The sequence below is a fragment of the Eutrigla gurnardus genome (genome assembly GCF_963514095.1).
Source record: "Eutrigla gurnardus genome assembly, chromosome: 10".
NCBI lineage: Eukaryota > Metazoa > Chordata > Actinopteri > Perciformes > Triglidae > Eutrigla > Eutrigla gurnardus.
The window spans coordinates 27,321,971-27,343,342 of record NC_139924.1 but is presented as its reverse complement, the minus strand read 5'-3'; the positions used below and the strand labels follow the sequence as shown (position 1 = coordinate 27,343,342).

The 21,372-nt window shown below is 41.2% G+C and overlaps 1 protein-coding gene across 1 annotated transcript in view; it reads right to left on the bottom strand.

Annotated features, from left to right (window-relative positions):
• The window catches only part of dph1 (diphthamide biosynthesis 1), a 54,995-nt gene extending 40,774 nt beyond the window's left edge, over window positions 1-14,221 (bottom strand). Inside the window, exons 1-3 of the mRNA XM_084019429.1 lie at window positions 14,113-14,221; window positions 12,062-12,211; window positions 3,567-3,630 (exon numbers count right to left, since the gene is read on the bottom strand). Of these exons, the coding sequence (XP_083875555.1) occupies window positions 3,567-3,630; window positions 12,062-12,211; window positions 14,113-14,164 (266 nt within the window). The 5' untranslated portion in view covers window positions 14,165-14,221. The remainder of the gene's footprint in view (window positions 1-3,566; window positions 3,631-12,061; window positions 12,212-14,112) is intronic.
• Window positions 14,222-21,372: the final 7,151 nt, after the last annotated feature.

The following is a 21,372-nucleotide window of genomic DNA, read 5'->3' as shown; positions in this document are numbered from 1 at the left end:
CTTTCATCCCCATTTGGATATGGACCTCGGCCCTGTCTCCTGAGTACCAGGAACCGTGGCAGTGATGATGGCGGTGGCAACATAAGCTGGAGGGTCAGCTGCCTGCTGCGCCAACATCCAAGGTTACCGTCACTCACTCTTACAGATCCCAGACCAGATCCACATCAGCATGGGCATGCAAGGGAAGCCAAGTGTAGTTCAAATATTGAATTCTCTGACCGCGGGATCATTGTTAATTGAGGGCTTTTCTTTTTTCTTTTATTTGCTTTTGTTTAGGGAGATAGACTTGTCAAACATCCTGGTTTCTCCCCCCAACACGCTGGATTAGACAACCCAAACACAGACAAGCCTGCAGGTTTAAACCTGTGAAGGGGGATCAGTCAAATTCTGAGCTTCTCGTGTCGAGATTGTCATCAAGATTACTCCCCGACTCCCCCGGCTGACATGATCCGGTTCACAATGCGGAGCGACAACAGAACTTATTTTTTTCCTTTTAGTCCCTTCCTCACAAACGTTGCAATCTCATCCTCGCGTCGGGATCAAAGATCGGACGGTGATGGGGGTCACCAGATGGCGTTGACCTCAGATTCACCGTCTCAGCCCCCTCAGACGTGTCGGGACTGTCAACTGGAAAACTGCCATTCTTTATTTTATTTATAGGAAGACTCTCAGTCAGGCAGGTTCACGATAGACGTATTAAGTACTGGACTACTTAGACTTTAACAAAGACCCTGTGATGCGTTTGTTTCAAGGTTCCTACACCTTTTCCAAAGTCAAATTCAAGCACGTTTTAAGCACTTTCAAGGTGCATTTCCATGCTTTTCCAGCCCCTTCCAGCTGTGGTAAACTCCATATTTGTATCAATCCAATGGTCAGTATTCAGTCTACTTATTATGTCACTTGTTCATCACATTAAATGAGATGTTATTGTCCTCTAAACAACCAACATGATGTTTGGAGACAGCTTTTTACAGAAGGACCACAAATGAAAGGAAAACTAATTCCACTAACAGATCCACAGAAATATAATCACCAACTATTTTCATCATCTGTTCATCATCAAAAGTCATTTTTCATAAAGAAATGTCAGAAAATGCTGTTTTCAGTCCCTCAAATATGGAGATCTTCTTTTCTCTGTTCTATCATAGATGTCAGCACATACAACACACATTTCAAGACCTTTATTCTACATCCAAGCACTTTTCAAACCTTGAAAACACCACACTACAATTCAAGTGTTTTCCAGGATTTCCAGCACCCGTACCATCCCTGTTTCTTAGACACAGATTCATGGCAACAAAGCCTCACTTAAGGATAATTGTTGTCTAATAGAACTTGGATCTAATTCTCATAGTTTTGGCTGCTTTAAAGAAAAGATTCATACTTGCCAAGTGAACAAAACATTTGGAAATGATTCTTCAGTCTGCTTGTATTGTAAAACTGCTCTCCTTAATGACAGCTGGGAATTTGTCTGCATGCGAGCGTGAAAAATAGAGGGAAAATGATTTGGTTTCACCGGTGATTGACACCAAGGCTGATAAAAAAATACCCTAAACTCAAATGATTACAAACTGCTTCCGTGTTTTCCTCGTTAGCAAAGATCAGAGTACAAAACATTCATTGTCACGTTTTTAAATTGATGATTTTATTTGTACTGATTGAAATAACACGTCGCCGGCGGCAACTCGCAACTCGCGGCAGGATCGGAGTAAAATAACACTCACTGGAAGCTGATCGGGGTGAATTTCTATTGTTGGGATTATTGTAAATATTGTAAAGTTTAAGAGTTTCAGGCATTTTTCGATGCTTCCTGACTTATAAAAAGAATGAATGATAAAGTAATGATCCCAGCCACTTACACCCAATGACGCATACATCTAAAATTAAACTGGTATCAGATCCTTGCTCCTTATTGGCCGACACCCAACGGTGCATTGCTACATGTGAGATGTGGATGAGAGGTTCCTCTCTAATTGCTGGTGTGCTATTGGTTAGCCGGAGGTTGCCTGATGCAGTGGACCAACAAAGAAACAATAGATCTACACTCTATACTGTGTGCAGTGTTTCCTTTCCAAATAAAGCGGAACGTAAACAAACTTATCTACAATCTGTCCGACCGCTCTTTTCTTGCTTTGTCCGACTTTGTTATAGTTTTATGGATACGTTGCCAGATCTCAGGTTTGGGCAATAACAAGGGGTAAAACTGCAAAAAGTAACACCCACATTGTACTAAACTAGAATTATGATTTTTATAAAACTGTTTCACTGACGGCATTAAGGAGACGAAATTCCTATTGTCAGTTAAACGGTCAATTATTAATTATGAATTATGTTGTTATTTCATAGAGCTAACAGCCCTCCAACTCATCTGCTGCCATTCAAATCCCACACTCAACCCGTCACAAGATGTGTGCACAAGATGGAAAGTAATTTAGTACTTCACAGAGGGTCTGGTGCTTACCCGGATCCAAAGAACCCATCTGTTAACTCTGGAAAAGACCAGAATAGCAGAGAAAACTCACCGACAGACGCAGCTGAAGGGAAACGTATATAGCCGGGAGCTAATGAAGGGAAACCGTGAGAACCGTCATCTCGGCGGGGAAAAAAGGTGGAAAAATAGAGAAGATGGGGTCTACGAAGACGAGCGAGAAAAAGCAATTAGTATGGGCTAATTGCCCTCGTTAGGAGAGATGGGGCAGATTACGGCGACTCCACGGTGGACAGGAACAAGTCAAACATAGAAATGTGGATCCGTGTGGTTTACAGTGGCAGCTCTCAGTCTGACAGCCTGACAAGAGCAGACGATAGCATCGAAACTCCACTCTATCATATTTCTCGTGATAAAAAAAAGTGCAGAGATTGAAAGATGAAGCGATAGAGGTTTGATGCAGCCGGAGAGAAAAGACCGGATAGATAAAAGGAGTTGAGGCGAGGAAAGAAAAACATTTTTTATCATTCAAAGTGTCAATAACTATGTCTGGGCATGGTAACATAACGCCATGTTAGCATGAAGAGCACATTAATGCATGTCAGACTGATGTGATCCAGGTTTTTTTTCCTGTGTGAAATCAAATCAGAAACTTCATGGCAGCTCCGTCTTATAATCAGGCGAGTGTTGACTCAATGCCGGCTGTTTAATGATAGCAGACGGTTTCTTTGAGGAAAACACTTCCAGAGGTCGAAGAGTGGCAGAAAAAAATGGCAGATTTTTTATGTGCATTTTCCAGAATGTGTGTTTTTATTAACCGAGCACACACTTCTTTTTTTTTTTTTTTATTGGAGGCCAAACCAACAGTGTAGTATTGCATAAATAACTTTGTAGTGTGTGTGTGATAGGAGTGCTGGTGTGCAACAGGGCATAACCGGACTTAATTAATGAGAGTAATGTCTCTCTCCTCCTCCCAGATGTGAGCGAGGGAAGCTGTGATCCTAAAAACCCCATCTAGTCTAAAGGCGGGGAATCACGATAAAGTTCTCGCTCTCCTAATGAGCAGCGAGAAGTTTCCTGCCTCGACTTCTACAGCTGCTTCCTGACTCTCAAATAACTTCAAAAATAACCATCTTACCTCTCAATAATGTCAGCGATGACGCATGCAAACATCTGGAGGCCCTCTGGAAGCTGCAGAGCCACTGGGGAGAGAGGAAAGGGTGATGGAAACGTGTCATTTAATAAATCCTGGACATCACAGTTACACGTAGCCTCTGTGACAGGCGGACGATGACATCACAGGGTGGTTCCCCCTTTTATTCTCGGTTATTATAGCAAGCCGGCCGTCTGACTTCACGCCTGCAACACTCACTCGCTTTGCTACTGAAACACAAAATAACAGCCTTCCCCTTTGCACCAGTTTATATCTGTCTCACGTGGAAAAACTGCAAATGGCTGCTGCAAAATTGCAAAAAAAAGCACATCAACCTTTATGCATACACCCTTTAAAAAGAAAGCATTAATGAGTGGAGATGTGAGATTGCTGCTAATGTGAATACGGAGCAAGTGCAGGTTTATTAAAAAGGAAGGTTGAAGTGGGCTCTTAATTAAAAAGGTGCTCTGATTGATCGGCAAACCGATCATTATCGGCCAATATTCTTAGTCTTAATAGTTCAATCTGCGGTCTCTATTAAAGGATGTTGAGAAGGGAGTCGAAGAGCAGAATGGCTGCTGTGTAAAAAAGGCGGGAACATCACTTATTTATGTGGCCCCAATCACAAATTTGCCTCAGAGGGCTTCACAATCTGTAAACTAGGGGCGTCCCCGACGAAGAATTCACATAGTGGAAGCTGATTGGTCAAGTCTTGCCTTTAGTTTTTTAGTTTTATTTTGCTCATTGATTGAAAAAGCTCCGTAAAAGTCGCTGTCCAGGAGCTCCAGGGACAGAGCAGGACGTTCAGCACAGATGAGATCAGTGGAAGCAGGATCCTTAGATCAAATCGTCCGATATTCAGGGTCAAATATTCAGGGTCAACCCGACTGTAAAACATACGAAAAACTCCCCAAAAAGTCTTCAGAATAAACAACATGATTCCAACATCGTCAAGTTGGAAAGTTTCTCAGAGTGGAATATTTCTGTTTTCTATCATAAGAGCTTTCATTTCAACAAAGCTGCCAAAGACCAGGCGTCTTTTTTCTTTTTAAATTGCTCGGGCTCAGATTTTCATTGCTGGAAAGCTCCGGTAAGCAGCTTTGAGCTGCATTTTAGTGGAGGTGTTGGCGTTAACATCTGCAGCCACAATAAGCAACGTGACGGTGAGATTTCTGCCTGATCGGAAGTGTTTTCTGTTCCCTTCCTCGGATGAAGAGCAGCGTCTCCAACATCGTAATGCACAGCAGACTATAGGGCAGATAGATTAGACATAAAAAGTCATTAAATGGACTAAATCATGCCTACATGTGTGTTGACTCAGTTTTATTCTTTTATGTTGTTGTTTTTATTGCCTTCTCTATGTTTTATTCACTGTTTCTTAATGTCTTGTCCATAAAGCACTTTGTAACCTCGTTAAAAAAGGTACTAAACAAATAAGTTCTTATCATCATTATAGGGATAGTAAATATTTAAAAGCAACACAGAATGCCTGAGGCCCATTATATTCCATTCTTGTATATTTTGAATTCTCACCTTCTGCCTGAATTGTTGTGTTTTCCTTAACACAAATATATTTGCACCATAAATTTGGTGCATTCAAATTCGCCCAGAATGCAGGAAATTAAGTCGCTCAGATTTCCTGGGGAGGAACTTAATGTGTCAAAAATGCTGCTTGCAGAATCCTTATTGTTAATAAAAATTTAAAAACGTGTGAGCTCACCACAAATATGAGGGCAGGGGAAATAAATAGATAAACATGTTTTTACTAAAGCCTCTGAGAGAGGAAATGGACTAATGGCGATAAACACAACCTCTCTTGCAGCAGGGTGCTTCCCTGTGTTTTATCAAGAAATACAAGATTTTACAAACAATTCTACAAAGACCGCCCCTTTATCGGGCACTCATTGAAATACTTGGAAAGTCAACATTTCAACCCTTGAGTGTCATTGAAGACATTTTAAAAAATATAACATTTTTATGTTGAAAATAAAGATCAATATACGGTTCCTCGTCCGTCTAGGGTAATCAAAGATAACATTGGTCCGATGGCGTGATGTCACTCTCTGTGACGTTTTCCAGGCTAACTTCATTGAACCGGAGCAGCTAATACTAATAATATCTGCCGATATAAAAAACATTTTTACTCCTTAATATGCGACTCGTCCTCCAGAATCCCACATCTGTCTTCCTCTATTCAACATCAATCCAAACCTTCAGCTTCCTCAACTCAAACTGAACTTTTAAACTCTTCCTCTCACGAAGACGTCCTCATGTTGTTTTGAATTCAAAGCAGACGAACATCTGAACGTCCTTTTGGGTATTTTCTTAAGAGGAGGCGTCTTTAAGATGCTATTTTATACGTTATAGATCAATAATCCATTTATTTAGCAGACGTTAAACCTGCCGTCTCGTCATGAAAAAAACACGCCGACGTCTTGTTATAAGGGGCTAATAAGATATTGATGTTGTCAAGTATAGCCCCTCGAGGAATAAGGAATCAGAGCATGAAGTGGAGGAGGAGACGACAGTGACCGAGATGGGACTAATAAGGAAGCAAAACGGTGCTGTGGGATCCCGAATGCAGGGTTTAGAAACTCAGGGGTCCCCAACTAGAGCCTAGTGGAGGGTTTCGGGGGCTTGCACCCCTGGAATAACTAGGTTCATGATCTAAATGTGTTCATTTTACGACATTACGAGAGCAAAAAACGATCTAAAACCATCTGTCAAGCAGTAATATATGAGAGGTATCAGGTTAGATGATGCACTGCATGTGTGTATTTGTGTGTGTGTGTGTGTGTTTTCATGTATCAGTGCACTTTTCTAGTTGATTAATTATCTCATCTATAAACTATCTGAATACGTTGAGAAATGATTTCCCAGAGGTCCATGCAACATTTAAATTTCTAATCCAAAAAAGAAACACTCCAAAGAAACTAAATTCTCTGCAGAGAACGGGAGGAATTCCTCACATTTCAGAGGTTGGAACCAGAAAAATGTTTTTAGCAATTTTGTTTGATAAATGAAAGTTAAAACGACCTTTAAACGATATTACAAATCATTTTCTGTTAACGGATGATGATTTCCGCATATATTCCAATCAACAAAAACGCATTTCTATGGGGAAAACAATAACCTTTACAGGTATATTGGAGCAAAAAAAAGTAGCATTTGTCTGACATCAAAATTGTTCTTTTAAATCAAGAAAAATATGTTTTTTTTTTTTATTTGGCAGATTCTTTTCACACAATACATCTGAGGGGAAAACATTTTTAAAATGATTCCTCATTTTCAATCTGAAAAGATGTCAAGATTTACTGCAGACTCCAGTTTTTATCCACTCAATTACAGTTTTGAGCTGATTTGAATAGAAGGTACTTTTGTCTCTTTGCAAGTGTGACATATCGGAGTTCTGCTGTTCGGGATTATATAATGATATAATGTCAGCCGTTCTCTTCTTGTCATTTACCCTTTGTGATAAATAATAAGCCTGTTGCTACGATCACAATGATGCTTTCTGGAGTAATGGCCCGGTTCAGTGGGAAGACCCAGAGACCAGATCCTCCTCCTCTCTTCCATCCACCACGACATTTTCTCACAGTCTGCCCCTCACTTCAATAAATCCATCAGCGTCTCGGTGGACACTTACGGGTTCGAGGACACTGAATTCTGCGTTTTCACATGAGCGGGCCTGAAGCGATTCAGAGACTCTCGGAGGAGGGGGGCTCAACAATAAAAAGGAGACAAAAGGCCAAAAGAGGTCGAGGGTGGATGGCCATGAGATGGAGGAGTGAAATCACTTGTTACTGATAAAAGGTTAAGGGATCACGGAGCATTCATAGAGACAGTGAGAGACAGGTCATTACCCAGAAAAGGGCGAGTTTATTAACAGAGAAAGGTTTCGGAGCCGGCTGGACTCGGGCCGACAGAAGAGCCCCCACCCCCCCTCCACCCCGGTTAAAAGGTGGGTGAAGCTGCTGGAGGTGAGACAGGCTGTTTCAATGCATGTTAAGCTGCTTCTACCTTTGGATGAGCGGAGAACCGAAAACCACAAAAGAGTGGGGTGAAACTGAAAACGGCGCCGAGTGGATCGACAGATGCTCCGACTTCTGATATTTACTGTGAATTGTCCCCGATGAGAAGAGGAGCATATTTGAATACTAATGTAATGTATTTATTGTGACTCCACCATGAATAAGTGCACATGCATTTGCATATTAATGCATATTTGCATGGTCTCTTAATGACAAGGAATTAGAATTCCAGCAGCTTGAATGTCTCTTCAATACATTTATCATATTTTCTTATTGAGTTGTTGCATTTTCATTCATCTACCACACGATTACACACCATCTGATAAAAAAAAATGCTCTTAAATTTGAACATTTATGAAAAGTCATAATGGAAAACTGGGAATTTGGGGAAAAAAATAACACTACAGGCAGTCCAGGTATCAAGGAGGGGAAGCAAGAAAGTGCTGCAAAGAGCCATTAATGCTGCTGTCCAACTTCCTGCAGGATGACTAAAGTATTCTGATTGTGATTATCAGTGAACAGCGGACAAAGCCGAGGGATTAGCCAGTTTTTAAACGGGGCTTATGAGTAGGAAGACTAGAGTATATATACACACAAGGTTGATCCTGTAGTAGATTACATCTCTCCCTCTTGGGTCTCTGTAAATAATATTATAAAGAGTTTAGGTCTAGACCCACTGGGGTAACTCCTGTTATGATTTGGTGCGATATGAATACGAGTGAATAGATTTTTGGGGTCCTATGTGTTCACATACTGAATGTAACGGAGATCTAAAATGGACAATATTACCATAAAGGGAACACAGATTAAATAATGAGCTCAGTTTCCAGTTGATTAGGCACAAAACTAATGTTTAATACAACAATCCTACAATCAACCTTGAACTTGGACACAACAGACACAGAACCTCAACTCTGAATGTTATTAAGATTCAGAGAGCACCAGCTCTCATAGAAGCCACTGTAACCATACAAGGAGGAACTCAATGTTCTAAATCGGAGTTCAATGAAACATCTCAGGAAGTCTACGGTGTGAATCTTTTCCATTGTCTGCGTTGGGAGAAACCTTGGAAGGCTGAACGACTCCCCGGGTGTTTTTAAAACCCCCGCAGGGCGACGCGTTCATGAATCCAAGGTCCCTCCAGACACTCAAGGCCGTTTCCGGGTTTTTATGCTTCTTTGGCTTTATGTCGAATTCTTCTGTTCATAACATCGAGTGGACGTGTGCAAAGTGTTCTAAAGCAAAATCCATCGTGAACCCGGAGGAACCACACGTCAGGTCATTACCATGACAGCTGATTGACTAATCAGTGCATTGATCTCGCTGTAGTTTCAATAGGATTACTGAGGCTAAAGGCTAAAGAACAAAGCTGCCTGTCTTTTCTAACTTCACAGGTGAATTGCTTGAAACTAAAACACTAAAAGGGATTAAATGTCGTTACCTGGAAACATATAATAGTTGTAACTACTAACTAATAGTTGTAAATAACTTGCAAATTTGACGCGTTCCGTTTTGTGTGTGTGTATATATATATATATATATATATATATTTACACAAAAAAGAGAAAGTGTCAAATTTGCGAGTTATTACGATGCTAACAACCAGCATTTAAGCTTCACTTGTTGTCATAGCAACCAAGCAACTTGTTTACGTCGGCTATGACAAGTGAAAGCTACCACTAGCATGTTAGCCCAACCGCCCCGATCAATAAACACCCATAAGATGATAATTTGGTTTCATATGACCTTAACGAGGCGTCGTCACACGTTGGGATGATTCATTAGAAACATACATGTACATTCATGGGAAGTTAGCTAGCATAGATGCAGGTTGTTAGCATCGTAATTAACTCGCAAATGTGCGTTTTTTTCTCGGAATATCGCCCCCTCTCGGCCCCGTTGTTTTTTCTACAGTGGCCCAAATACGCCGTCGTAGAGAAGAGACAAATAATACCTGATATAAAAATGTCTTTTATTTATGATTTATAATCATCTATTCAATTCTATCTGATTTTCATTATATAAAAAAAAGATAAATCATTTGTTTCTTACCAAAGTGACACCAGAATGTTTTTTAAAGAGTTCATCTTTTGTTTAGATTTTATAGGGATAATATCGTGAATGGAAATGATTCTGGCCAGGATATGGAACGACGAGGAAAAACCCCGCTGGGCGGGTAAAATAACATTCTGCCGTTTCATCCTCAGTCTTCTAGTTGAAACGTACGACACTCGAGAGGAGTTCAAAGACAAAGGAACAGATGGACACAAAGAGGAAGAGAGGGAGACGGGTGAGAGAGGTGAGGTATGCTCTCCGAGTTCAGAGAGAGAGGTCAAACAAAGAGAGGCACGCTGAAATCCAGCAATCGGTATGCCATCAGTGTATCTCCACCAAGGCGGGAGCGACTGGAGGACTACATATTTTGACATTAACATGATATTTTTCACCATAACACATCATATCATGACCTGCTTCACTGAGAACGCCGGCCGCGAGGAAAACCCCCAAACATGCAACGTAACGAGGCTAACGAGACGGAGAGCAACATCTCGCCGCTTCAATCCAACAATCAGAGCTGAACAAGCCGTTTACGACACTTCACGACACAAGCACCATCCGAGTTCCTCCAGCAGACGCAAACACATGGATACGCACTTTTATCACATTCTCACATTTCAATTAAAGCAAAAGGAAAAAGGCTTCAGAAAACAATACACGGATTTTGTTTGCCACTGAAGTTTTTACAAAGACAGCTTTTTGTCTTCTGGCTCATTTGTATTTATTGGATGCCATTTCTGATAGACACACCAGATAATACATTATATATATATGTTATATATATTTCCATATATTCTTCAAAACATAATAAATGCTCTTATGTCGGCTAATAATAATATCCGACTGATAATAACAGTTGGATATTGTGTATAACGAGAGGTATAAAATTCATTGCCACATCAAAATCAATTAATTAAAGACTCATTCTGTGTCACAAACATAATATTTGTAATTTAATGTAAATCCAGGATGTTTATGGGCATTTTTTAAGTATATTTTCATGATTATTGGGACAAAAGTTATTTATGGGCCAGATAATCATTACACCTGTTGTGTTATCACCGTTAATATCCAAACAACCTATATGTTGGTTGATTTGATAATTTACTACTTAAAAATTTAGACTACAAAAAATGGGGTGAATATTCATACTTTTCATAAAAGATAATGTTATTTTGTCATTTTGTTCAAATACCGTGCAGGCCAATGTTTAATTATACTATTTTTAAAGTGACCCGTATCTTGTATGAGTTTAAATGACCTCCATGCTGAAATAATACCAACAAACAAAAGATCTGAGAATAAAAGATTTGTCAAGGAGGCGACTGAAATGATTGCCCAGTATAATGTCGTGTAGTGAAGTTGATTAATAGAATATTTTTCCTCCGAGACCGGGTTTGAAATTTTCCCTGAACCACAAAAATAGGCACAAATACAAGCTGACTTTCATGTTGTTGCTTTTGATGTGAATTGTTTGAACGCCGTTATCGCTGCGTGATGACCGACATGGTTTTTTGGAGGAAACTGTTTTGGATTGGTTACGACGCTGGATGAACCTGCGTGAACCTTCGCTGGTTAAAGATCGTACAACAAAGTCGTCAAAGTGGGTCGAAGCTCCGACGCGCTCGCATCGACTCCATACGTCTTTAACGTTGCAGCCGTTAATGGTGTGTGAGTAATCGTACAGAGGAAAGTACTTCACTGCTGAATCTGCATCCACAACCAGCTACGTCTTAATAATGGACATGAAATAAAAATGTCTGAATGCAGATGAGCTGCAGTGTGTCAGCGTCAGCTTTGTGCTGGATAACGACGAGAAACTAGAGCCCTTCATCATGTATATATAGATATACACACATATACAGACTCTGTGAAAGACGTATTTAGTGCAGATCCTTTATTTCCATTCAGCCTCTGCTCCATTCAGCTCATACAACTTATTTTAAAAGTCAATTCATGCCGTAGTCAGACATTGTGGAATGTTTTTTTATTTTTTATTAACTCTTAGAGAAGTTATTAGCGTTAAAGTAGGAGGGGATGGGGCAGGCGTTGCATTTCTTTTGATGAATTTGTAATTTTTTGTCATTTTACAAAACGGGGAAAAAAGTGATTGAATTAGCTCACACTATTCTACAGGCTGAATCATTTTTATGATTATTTTTGTGTATTTTGGGGCCCAATGAGTTAATAAAGTGGGATAAAGTGAAGCTCAAAAAGGTGAAGTTGTGCTGAAAAGAAGGATACCAAACATGGGTATGGTAAACATTTTTTAAGTGGTACATAAAATCAAAAGTAAAAACGCACAAAATAGGCCATTTTTTCTACAATTGTGCCCCTTGTTTAAAATCTTGTTTCCCTTAAAAGTCAAGTGTATGGAAAAAAGTGTCTCACCTCTCTTAGCATTCGCCTGTCTCACTCTCCAAACCGTCTTGTGGATCTCAAAGTTGTAGTTGGCCGGCAGGGCTTTGATGGCCTCCTGTAACTCGACGTCCTGCAGGATCTCATCTGGAATCTGATTGGCTACGCGCCGAGGGCCGCGGACTGCAGAGACACAGTTAAACCAGGTTAGCGGTGCAGCGAACACATACATCATACCATTTATACCATGATAGACTGGGGCGGTTCATCCCAGGGTTTTTAGGTTGCTTACAGTGCAATGTCCATTATCCACAGTGTAATACAATAAAATATTAATAAATATAAATAAATCAGCTAAATCTATATACGCAGGCAGTTTCAAAGTAGGCTACGCTACGTTGGTATATAGAGAGAATATTTTTTCCAAAAATATTACAAACAATACATACAAAAAAAACCCAAAGCAAAAAACAAAATCAATACAAATTAATAAAAAAACATTAAATTATATTAAATGAAATATAAACGTTTTATATATAAAGAGAGAGTTTTTTCTTGGATTTGTTCTGAAGAAAGTTCCTAAGAAAAGTCATTCTTAAGCGGCAGAACTGCTTTTAATTGTGTTTTTTAAATGATGAATCCCACTGTCTTTATAAATTGTGACAGTTGATCCTGATTAGCAGGTCAACGTCCTGCTAAAAAGAAAGTTGGAGATATTCCTCCAGGAAGTGAACGTCACATGAGCCGTCATATTTAGAAGCAGCAGATGTGGATGAAAAAAAGACGCATGGAATTCTATTCCTCTTTAAGTGTTGAAGTGTCAGACTAATGTTTATTTCTTTTAAAATAATGCTTTGTATAATACAGTGATGATGGCGATTAGTTTGTCTGGGTGGAATTAATGACTATAAGTGGATGATTATTATAACTCCATCATTATTCCTCATGCAGATTAACACCTAATTGAAGTATTAATGTGATGAAACAGACACTTTCACTATCGACTGAATTTTATAGACTAGTTTTAAACGCTTGTGTATAATTAATAAACACCATAATGCAGTACAGCACTGTATATGAAATGTAGCTGCATTAAATAGTAGGGTGATGTTTAAAACTACAGTAACATCAGTGACGCTAACAGGCTACTTAGACACAGCTCGATGGTGGTTTCTAACATTTAACAGAAAATAAACTCAAGGCCATCATTGCCTATTCTTTCCTTATGTTGTCATGTGTGAAAAAAAACTAAAATTAATACTGTAAGCAGAAAAAAAGCAAGCAAATTATTTATAAACATCTTGTCCCAAGCATATAAGCGTTTACTTAACACCCTGATCACTATAAGCAGTTTCCACTGTAATAAAAAAAATCCTCAAAAATGTGATAAATGATAAAAAATATATTGTAATTTAAATCATATATTAAACAACTTCACAATTGAATAAAAATCAATGACCAATTATTTCGTACAAACATGTCAGCACGCTTCACCGATTCTCTTCTTACTTAAGAACAAATCCCCAAAAAGAAAACTGTGAAAAGTTTCATGAAAAGTGTTTTAATGAAACTTTTCTTCTGAAGAACGGTTGGTGAATTACATCTTAACATATTTAACTCAAAGTATTTAAAATATAAACTTCATTAAATAAAAATAAAAAACGCTCCATCTGTCTTTATTCTACAAATGTCTGAACAACATTTTAAAACCACATTAAAACACAACTTCTCTGTTTATCTTGTGTTAATAAACCACCGGAAACACAGTGAACAGCCAAGCTGACGCAATCCTACGTCATCACCCTAAAGATGACTTTTTATCTAAGGATTTCTGAGCGACAAAAACTAAATGTCATAAACACTTAGCTCACCTGTCAGCCTCGTGAACGACAACTATTATTATCATTATCATTATTATTATTATTAGGCAAACAAATACTCAGGTGTTTCTCATCTCATGATTGCAACGTCACTGAAGGCAGCTACGAAACAGCAGACACGCCACACGTCATCGTCACGCGCAGAAGTTGTATGTTCATCTTCCTACCGCGTCACATGTTTCATAATCGACGTTAAATTCTTACCTATGGGCTTTTTAGCGGGAACAAGCTGCACTTCAGTCGCAGGCGCCGCCATGTTTCTTCTCCTCTCTCCCAAACATGACACACGTGAGGAAGAGAAAGGCGGAAGCAATCGATCGAAGAGTCCAGAGGAGAGAGGTCGAGTACCGATGTGATCGATGACACTGAACGGGACAGGAGGACCATGCCGATAGACTGGGGCGGTTCATCCCAGGGTTTTTAGGTTGCTTACAGTGCCATGTCCATTATCCACAGTGTAATACAATAAAATATTAATTCATATAAATAAATCAGCTAAATATATGTACGCAGGCACTTTCAAAGTAGGCTACTCGTTGGAGTAAATACAATTAAAATACTTTTAAATAAGTAAAAGAAAAAAAACTTTAAAAATATTCAAAAAATACATACAAGCAAAACAAATACAATTTTTCAATTAAATTAAATGGGTTGATCCAGCTCGAGGCTTAGGATAATATTTAAAATGAATTACAAAAATATAATGCATGTAAAATATTATATTTAAAAATAGGCTGATGAATAAATAAATAAATAAAGTAATTATTTTTAAAAGTGTTTATAATAGCGAGAGTGAGAGGGTCTGGGTCTATATATATATAGCCTATATATATATTATTTTTTTTCATTTTTAAATTTTAAACTTTTTTTCATTATTGGCTTGTTTTAATGAGTTTTTTTTCCCCCTCCAATGCTTTTAATCTTTTATATAAAGCACTTTGAATTGCTCTGTTGTTGAAAGGTGCTATACAAATAAAATTGCCTTGCCTTAGTTGCCTATATGATATTGATTTGGGTGGAGCACCCCCCCCCCCCCCCCCCTTGATGCTCCGTGTGCAGGTTAATATATTATTGTTGTTACATACGGGGGGGGCTCCGGTCCTCCAGTCCTGTATCACATCTACACGGAGACCCGGTGGAGTCAGGGAGCAGCGTGCGTCCTGCAGACGGGGGACGGAGGCTGCGAGGGTGGAGAGCTGCTGCCCGGTGGAGGGGCTGAGGCGGTGCAACATACTTTCTCCCTCCTTGAGCGCGTCAACGAGCTGTTATCCATCCGGTGGAGACAGAGAGACACAGAGACACAGAGAGAGAGATCTTCAGACTAACATCACAGAAATGTAACAATTGCGAGTCGAGAGGAGAGCTGGAAGAAAAAAAAGAAAGAGAAGAGGATTTTAAGGAACCCGAAGGCATCAAAGTCTACATTATTCAGGAGGATTTGAGGAGTCTGCGTTGATAATCCGACATCAGAGGGCGGAATGTGAATCCAAATAACTTATGTTAATTAGAGATTTTAACGAATAGAATACGATCTGAACCGAAGCACCGGGAGAAGAATTTCACATCGGCCACTTGAATTTAAATATCTGTGGAAGGCTTGTGTTTTTTTTGGGGCGGACTGCTGGTGTTGCCCCCCCCTCCCCACCACCACCACCCCCCCACATAGAACTGATGTGCAGCCTCATCGATCGTTTGCGTCTCACCGAAGGGGGACGGTTCCACCGAGCGCCTGTTTACGCACCGATTTGACGGATAAATCTCCGAGAAGAAGCTTCCGCCGGACTTTGTGGGGGAAAACGGAGATTTTACGGTTTGTTGTTGATCGGAATCCGCGGTTGCGAAGTGGTGGGAGAGAAGAAAAAAAATCATGACATTTTAACGACGAGGTCACGGAAGCTTCAGGATCAAGTTGAAGAAAAAGAAAAGTTTGAAGTCTGGAATATAAGAATAGATGATTCTCCGAGGACGCGAGGCGACAAACACTTAGGCCTGCAAACATGTTCAAACGGGGTGAGTGACACGCAACTTTTACTCATCGGGAGACTCTTAATGTGTGTGTGAATGTACGGATGTTTCAAATGTGACACCCTCATAGCGCAGAACGCCTCTATGATATAATAGCGCGTTATTACAGAGGCGATGCGCCATTTGGAGCGCGTCTTGGATTTGCGCAACACTCACTTGGAAGATTTATGGGAATAACATTTATTTTTTTGGTATGTGTGTGTGTGTGTGTGCATAAGGAAACACGGGGACGACTGTGTGTGTGCTATTAATACTGAGCTGATGCCGCACTGCAGTTTATGAGTTGTACTATCTATCCGAGGCTATCTCTCTCGCTCTCTCTCTCTCCTCACCAATGCACTCTTTGCTCCAGCGTTGTTATTTGCTCTGTGCCAGTATATCTAGATGTGATGGATCAAAAAAAAAAGGCAGTTCACAGGTTATCCTCCCCCCTGGCTTCACACTGGACCTTTAGCACCTCATATAAAAAAGAGGAGAGCTCCTCAAACTTTTAATATCAAGCCCCCCCTCCCCAGATAGATTACACAAAAGAGTCTTTTTGATGATCTCTTGTCCCAGGGTGCAGTTCATTCCCTTCCTTTCTTAATTGGCCATGCAGCTGCAGACTGCCTGCACTGGATGTCTGACAACAGAGTAACCTCTAATGAGAATAGATTACAGTAATACACGCTGCCTTTGTGCTATCATCGAGGGAGTGAAATAATGGTGAAGTTAAACTGTTCCTCATTTTTAGCACCGGAGCCCCTCAAAGCCCCAAGGGGGGGGGCTTGAGAGGTCTCCAGGCCCCACTTTAGGAGCCACTGCATTAGACCGAGCCTTGTGTGTCACTCTGTCACGAGTGAGAACGAGCCGGCTCCGTTTGTTTACGCAGTTTATATCCAACAATGAAGCCCTCAGACTCAGAGAACGTTGCTCTGCAGGGGGGCGATCAATCACGGCTGGCGTTTATAATTGTTCTTATTAAGTCTTGTCTTGTGAAACAACAACAACAACCCCACGTGTGTGTTTTGGAGAGTGTGTGTGTGTGTTTTGGACTGTGTTGGGGGGGGCTTGAGGAAAACAACATGTTTGTCTCGCTGCCATCGGATCGATCGATTCCGTCCCAACAGTGGAGATGAAACACGCCACGGCGATGAGGGCTTATAGCTGGAACAGTCGTCTGAACAGACGCTGCACCCTGACTGGATGTTCAGGGTGAGTCACGGTCCACGTTTCCAGAAGAGGCTCTTAAACCGGTTTAATGTATGAGCCAACATGTCCGTCTGCTGGTTTTGTGTCAAACTAATGGACGTGCTGGTAAATGCATAGAATCATTATCATCCTCAAGGATGAGAGGATGTCCCACAGCGCACATTCATTTCCATTTACGTTGAGGGTTAACCCTTAGGGGCCCACGTGGACCAGATTTGAGCTTTTTTAAGGAGAGACAGCAGGTCAACATTAAGAAGTCATGCTTTGATTGATTTGGTATCTAAAACGTATCTAAAAGAATTGCATTTTTTCTTTGATTGGATGGCGACCACTTCTGGTCTGGAAACCAGATCCCCAAACCCCCTTATTGTCTATCTTACCTCTACGTCCCCAGAACGTCCTCGGTCTCTAGTTTGTGGTTGTTAAGTTTCACGAGGCTGTGATTATCCCAGAAGGTCAAGAGTCGTCTGTGACTCACGACAGGTCATTTTATACAGTGATGGCACGTTTAAAGAAATGGCGACTGTGGGGGACTAACAGCAGCACACATTGGATTTATTGGATCCACAAGAGTCTCAGATTTCCAGTCAGGTGCAATACTGCAGCCCAGTATGCAGAAATGTTCAAATGCACCATTTTAGAATATAACATATTTATATTGCTTGTACAAATGCATGTTTTTTTTGCCCAAAACTGCTTGAAATGGGTTCTATGGGAACCAGAGTCTCCCCTTTATGGATCCAGGATGGATGGATGGGTGGATGGATGGATGGGTGGATGGATGGATGGATGGATGGGTGTGTAGGAAGTAGGTAGGTAGGTAGGTAGGTAGATAGATAGATAGATAGATAGATAGATAGATAGATAGATAGATAGATAGATAGATAGATAGATAGATAGATAGATAGATAGATAGATAGATAGATAGATAGATAGATAGATAGATAGATAGGGAATGGTCCCCCTTTGAAGATCCCCATGATTCGCCAACATTGCACCCAACTTTTGAGTGTCCTTCCCTACAAACTAGCGTGACGAAGTTTCGTACAATATCAGTAGCATCAGCTCAGCACTCCAGCTTTGAGGCCGAGGCCACTACAGACTCTCAAACACACAGTATGTCGGCCTGGTGGCCCCGTTGCTCTCGCCGCGCGGCTCTGAAGCTAGAGGTGATTGGCACTTGAGGATTTTTTGCACTCTGAACATGCTCCATCCCCCCCCCCACACCTCCACACCTCCTGCTCCTTCCAAAGGCTTCTGTGTGTGTGGATCGACTTGTTCTTACCAGCACTGGACAGAAAATCACTTAATTCAAGACAAACGACTTCAAAGAACAGAATTCACCAGTCTGCCAAACAAGTGCTCGGCGTGCCAGCCGGTCCAAGTCCACGACGGCGAGGCATCGGAGATACGTCAGCGTTTGGCAGGAACGGCTGCAGAGGTTCCTCTGGTGGATTTGAATGTTTTTGCACCTAAAATAACACGTAGACAGATTCCCCCATTCAGGAAAGTGTCTCAGCTGTCACACGCGTGGGCAGATTGACTCCTCATCGCTCTGGACACGTACATGGCCTTTACGGTTCTCGCTTTTGTCTGACAGTCTACTGATCTCTTCATCGGTGGGTCGTTTGCACAGGCCGATCAATGCCGCGACAAAAAAGCCCCGGTTGTGTCCACAAACACGTCTAGACGTCGGTTACAGCGTGTATCCAACCGCAGGTGAGACAACACGAGTGCTGATATCTGTTTGAACAGTCAGAATGCTGTTTGTGATTCGGATTGTGTGTGGGCATACATGTCACTCCATCTCTGGCGTTTCTGTCTATCTCGCTTTTCACAATCTCTACTTTTTTTCCCTCAAAAACCCAGCGAGCCGTAGAGCGGGCACAAGGGATGATCTGTCAGAACCGCTCTGAGATGGAAAAAACAAAAGGCCCAGATGTCCACTTGCATGTACTGTGTGACGCGTTGTAATTCCTGCTACATGTTATTCGGGATTAATGGAGGAAGGCTCAGCCGAGGCTTTCCTATACCACCTTTTTTGTGGATTGTACGGCGTTTTCGGGCACATAAGTGTTCCAAAGCAGACCAGAAGGTTAGGTTAAAGACAGGTATGAGACTTTCAACACAAAGACAGACGTTCACACTCATCCTTGTACCTCAATCGATAAGAGGAAGCTCTGCTGACCTGGACGTCATAGATTCTCCACTGCCCAGGGGCCGCCATAGTCTCGTATTCATTTCAGAACAGCAAAGAAATCAATTTGAAACATGCATGAGTATATTATTAACAACATGAATTCCCCTATATGATTTACAATTTATATTATGTGTGCAGATTTTACATTCCAGACCATCTATGTTCACCACACAGAGACAATGTAAACGCTATGAACATTGTGATGGATAGCTTGTCTCAAGCAGGCAGCAACCCCCGGTTCTAAAAAGTGAAACCAATGCTGAAGTGCCTTAAACGTGCATTCTCTCTGCTGGCCATCAGGGGGAGACTCCTCTCTGGTTGTATTGCAGTCTATGAGAAAATTACCTGTTTTATGTTCATACTCTCAATCTCTAGTTTTCAAGTCTTCTTTATTTAGAGTCCAACAGACCAGAAAGCAGGGGATGCTTTGGGGGGCGGGGCTTACCTGCTGATTGACAGGTCCATTTAGAGTCCAACAGACCAGAAAGCAGGGGATGCTTTAGGGGGCGGGGCTTACCTGCTGATTGACAGGTCCATTTAGAGTCCAACAGACCAGAAAGCAGGGGATGCTTTAGGGGGCGGGGCTACCTTGTGATTGACAGGTCGCCACCAAATCTAGTTAGCTACTAAGATGACTTTAACACTTAGCTGTAAAGTTGGCCTTGAATTATAGAAGCTAACTTTGTTAACCAGCTTTACACCAGAATCCACATGGATCCAGATCCAGTAAGGTTGCCGCTTGTGTTTCATCAGATCCACCCGTCGCTCCTCTGCAGTCCAAATATGGTCACTTCCTTCACTGGTTGCAAAAATTTCAAGATGGTGATGGCCAAAATGCCGAACTCAGAGCTTCAAAGTCCACAAACCAACAAGCTTAGAGTCTCTGTAAGTCGACCTCACGCTCTCCTGGATGAACCGAAACCCACAGCTACCAGGCAGCTACTAAATCACTCACAACCTATGTCACGCTCAGACCGGTATACAACAATATGTACATAATTTGTTCTGAGCGCGCGGAAGCATGTGAAACCACTGATAAGCAGCTTTGAGCATCGGTACTACATGAACCCTTATACCTGAACTTTAAGCTCTCATCATCAACCACAAATGGAAACCGTAAAATGTTCTTAACCCAAAGTAGGACTCTGAAGGACTCACACACACACACACACACAATTATGGTAAGGTTTGCTTTTTTGGAAGTGTCAGACTTGCAAGATAAGACTAATTGGGAAATGCATTTGCATTGACTTCATTTTATGTGATGAGCATTTTTTTAATGGAATTCAGCTCAGAGAGAACAAACGGGGGGAGGGGGGGGGGGTCTTGTAAGAACACCGCAGATCATGCCGGCTTTATGTTGGTGCACCCTGGCAAACACATCAGCAGTCGTAATACTAATTAATTGAAATGCTGAACATTTCTGTCACAAACACACGTCATCTGAAACATCTCCGTTGACTGACAGAAGATAATAACTCACGGCGTTTACGGAATCTCCTTGCATTTTAGAAATAATATTCTGCATTTCCGAGGGCTGACATTTAAAAAGCAGCACGTTTGCGTGTATGTTGTTGTTTCCGGCGCCGGCAGACAGGCATTAATGAGCTCAGCACAATGAAGGCAGCGCAGAGGGAAACACCTGTGGCCCCACGTACGTCTCACAGAGCAGCTTTTTTTATATCTAATAACCACAAACATCGTAGCAGGAAGAGATTTGCAAACTTTCAGGCCCCGGAGAAAGATCCCCCCCCCCTCCACCACTCTCATATTATCATCTTCCTAATCCTCTCGCGGTGTCGGCCTCCTGCTATCACTCCTTGTCAACTCACGCATTGTTGTACTTTTGCAGCCTCTTCGGTGTGTGTGTGTGTGTGTGTGTGTGTGTGTGTGTGTGAGGGGTTTAGCAGCGAAGAGGAAGTGAAGAGGATAAAAAAATATAAACCTCAAAAAAACTGATCCCCCCTTAAATCTGAGCCGCCCTGGAAAAATAGAAATAGAGGAGAACATTTCTACTTCCTGTCTGACACTTGTTTCAGAAAAAAGGA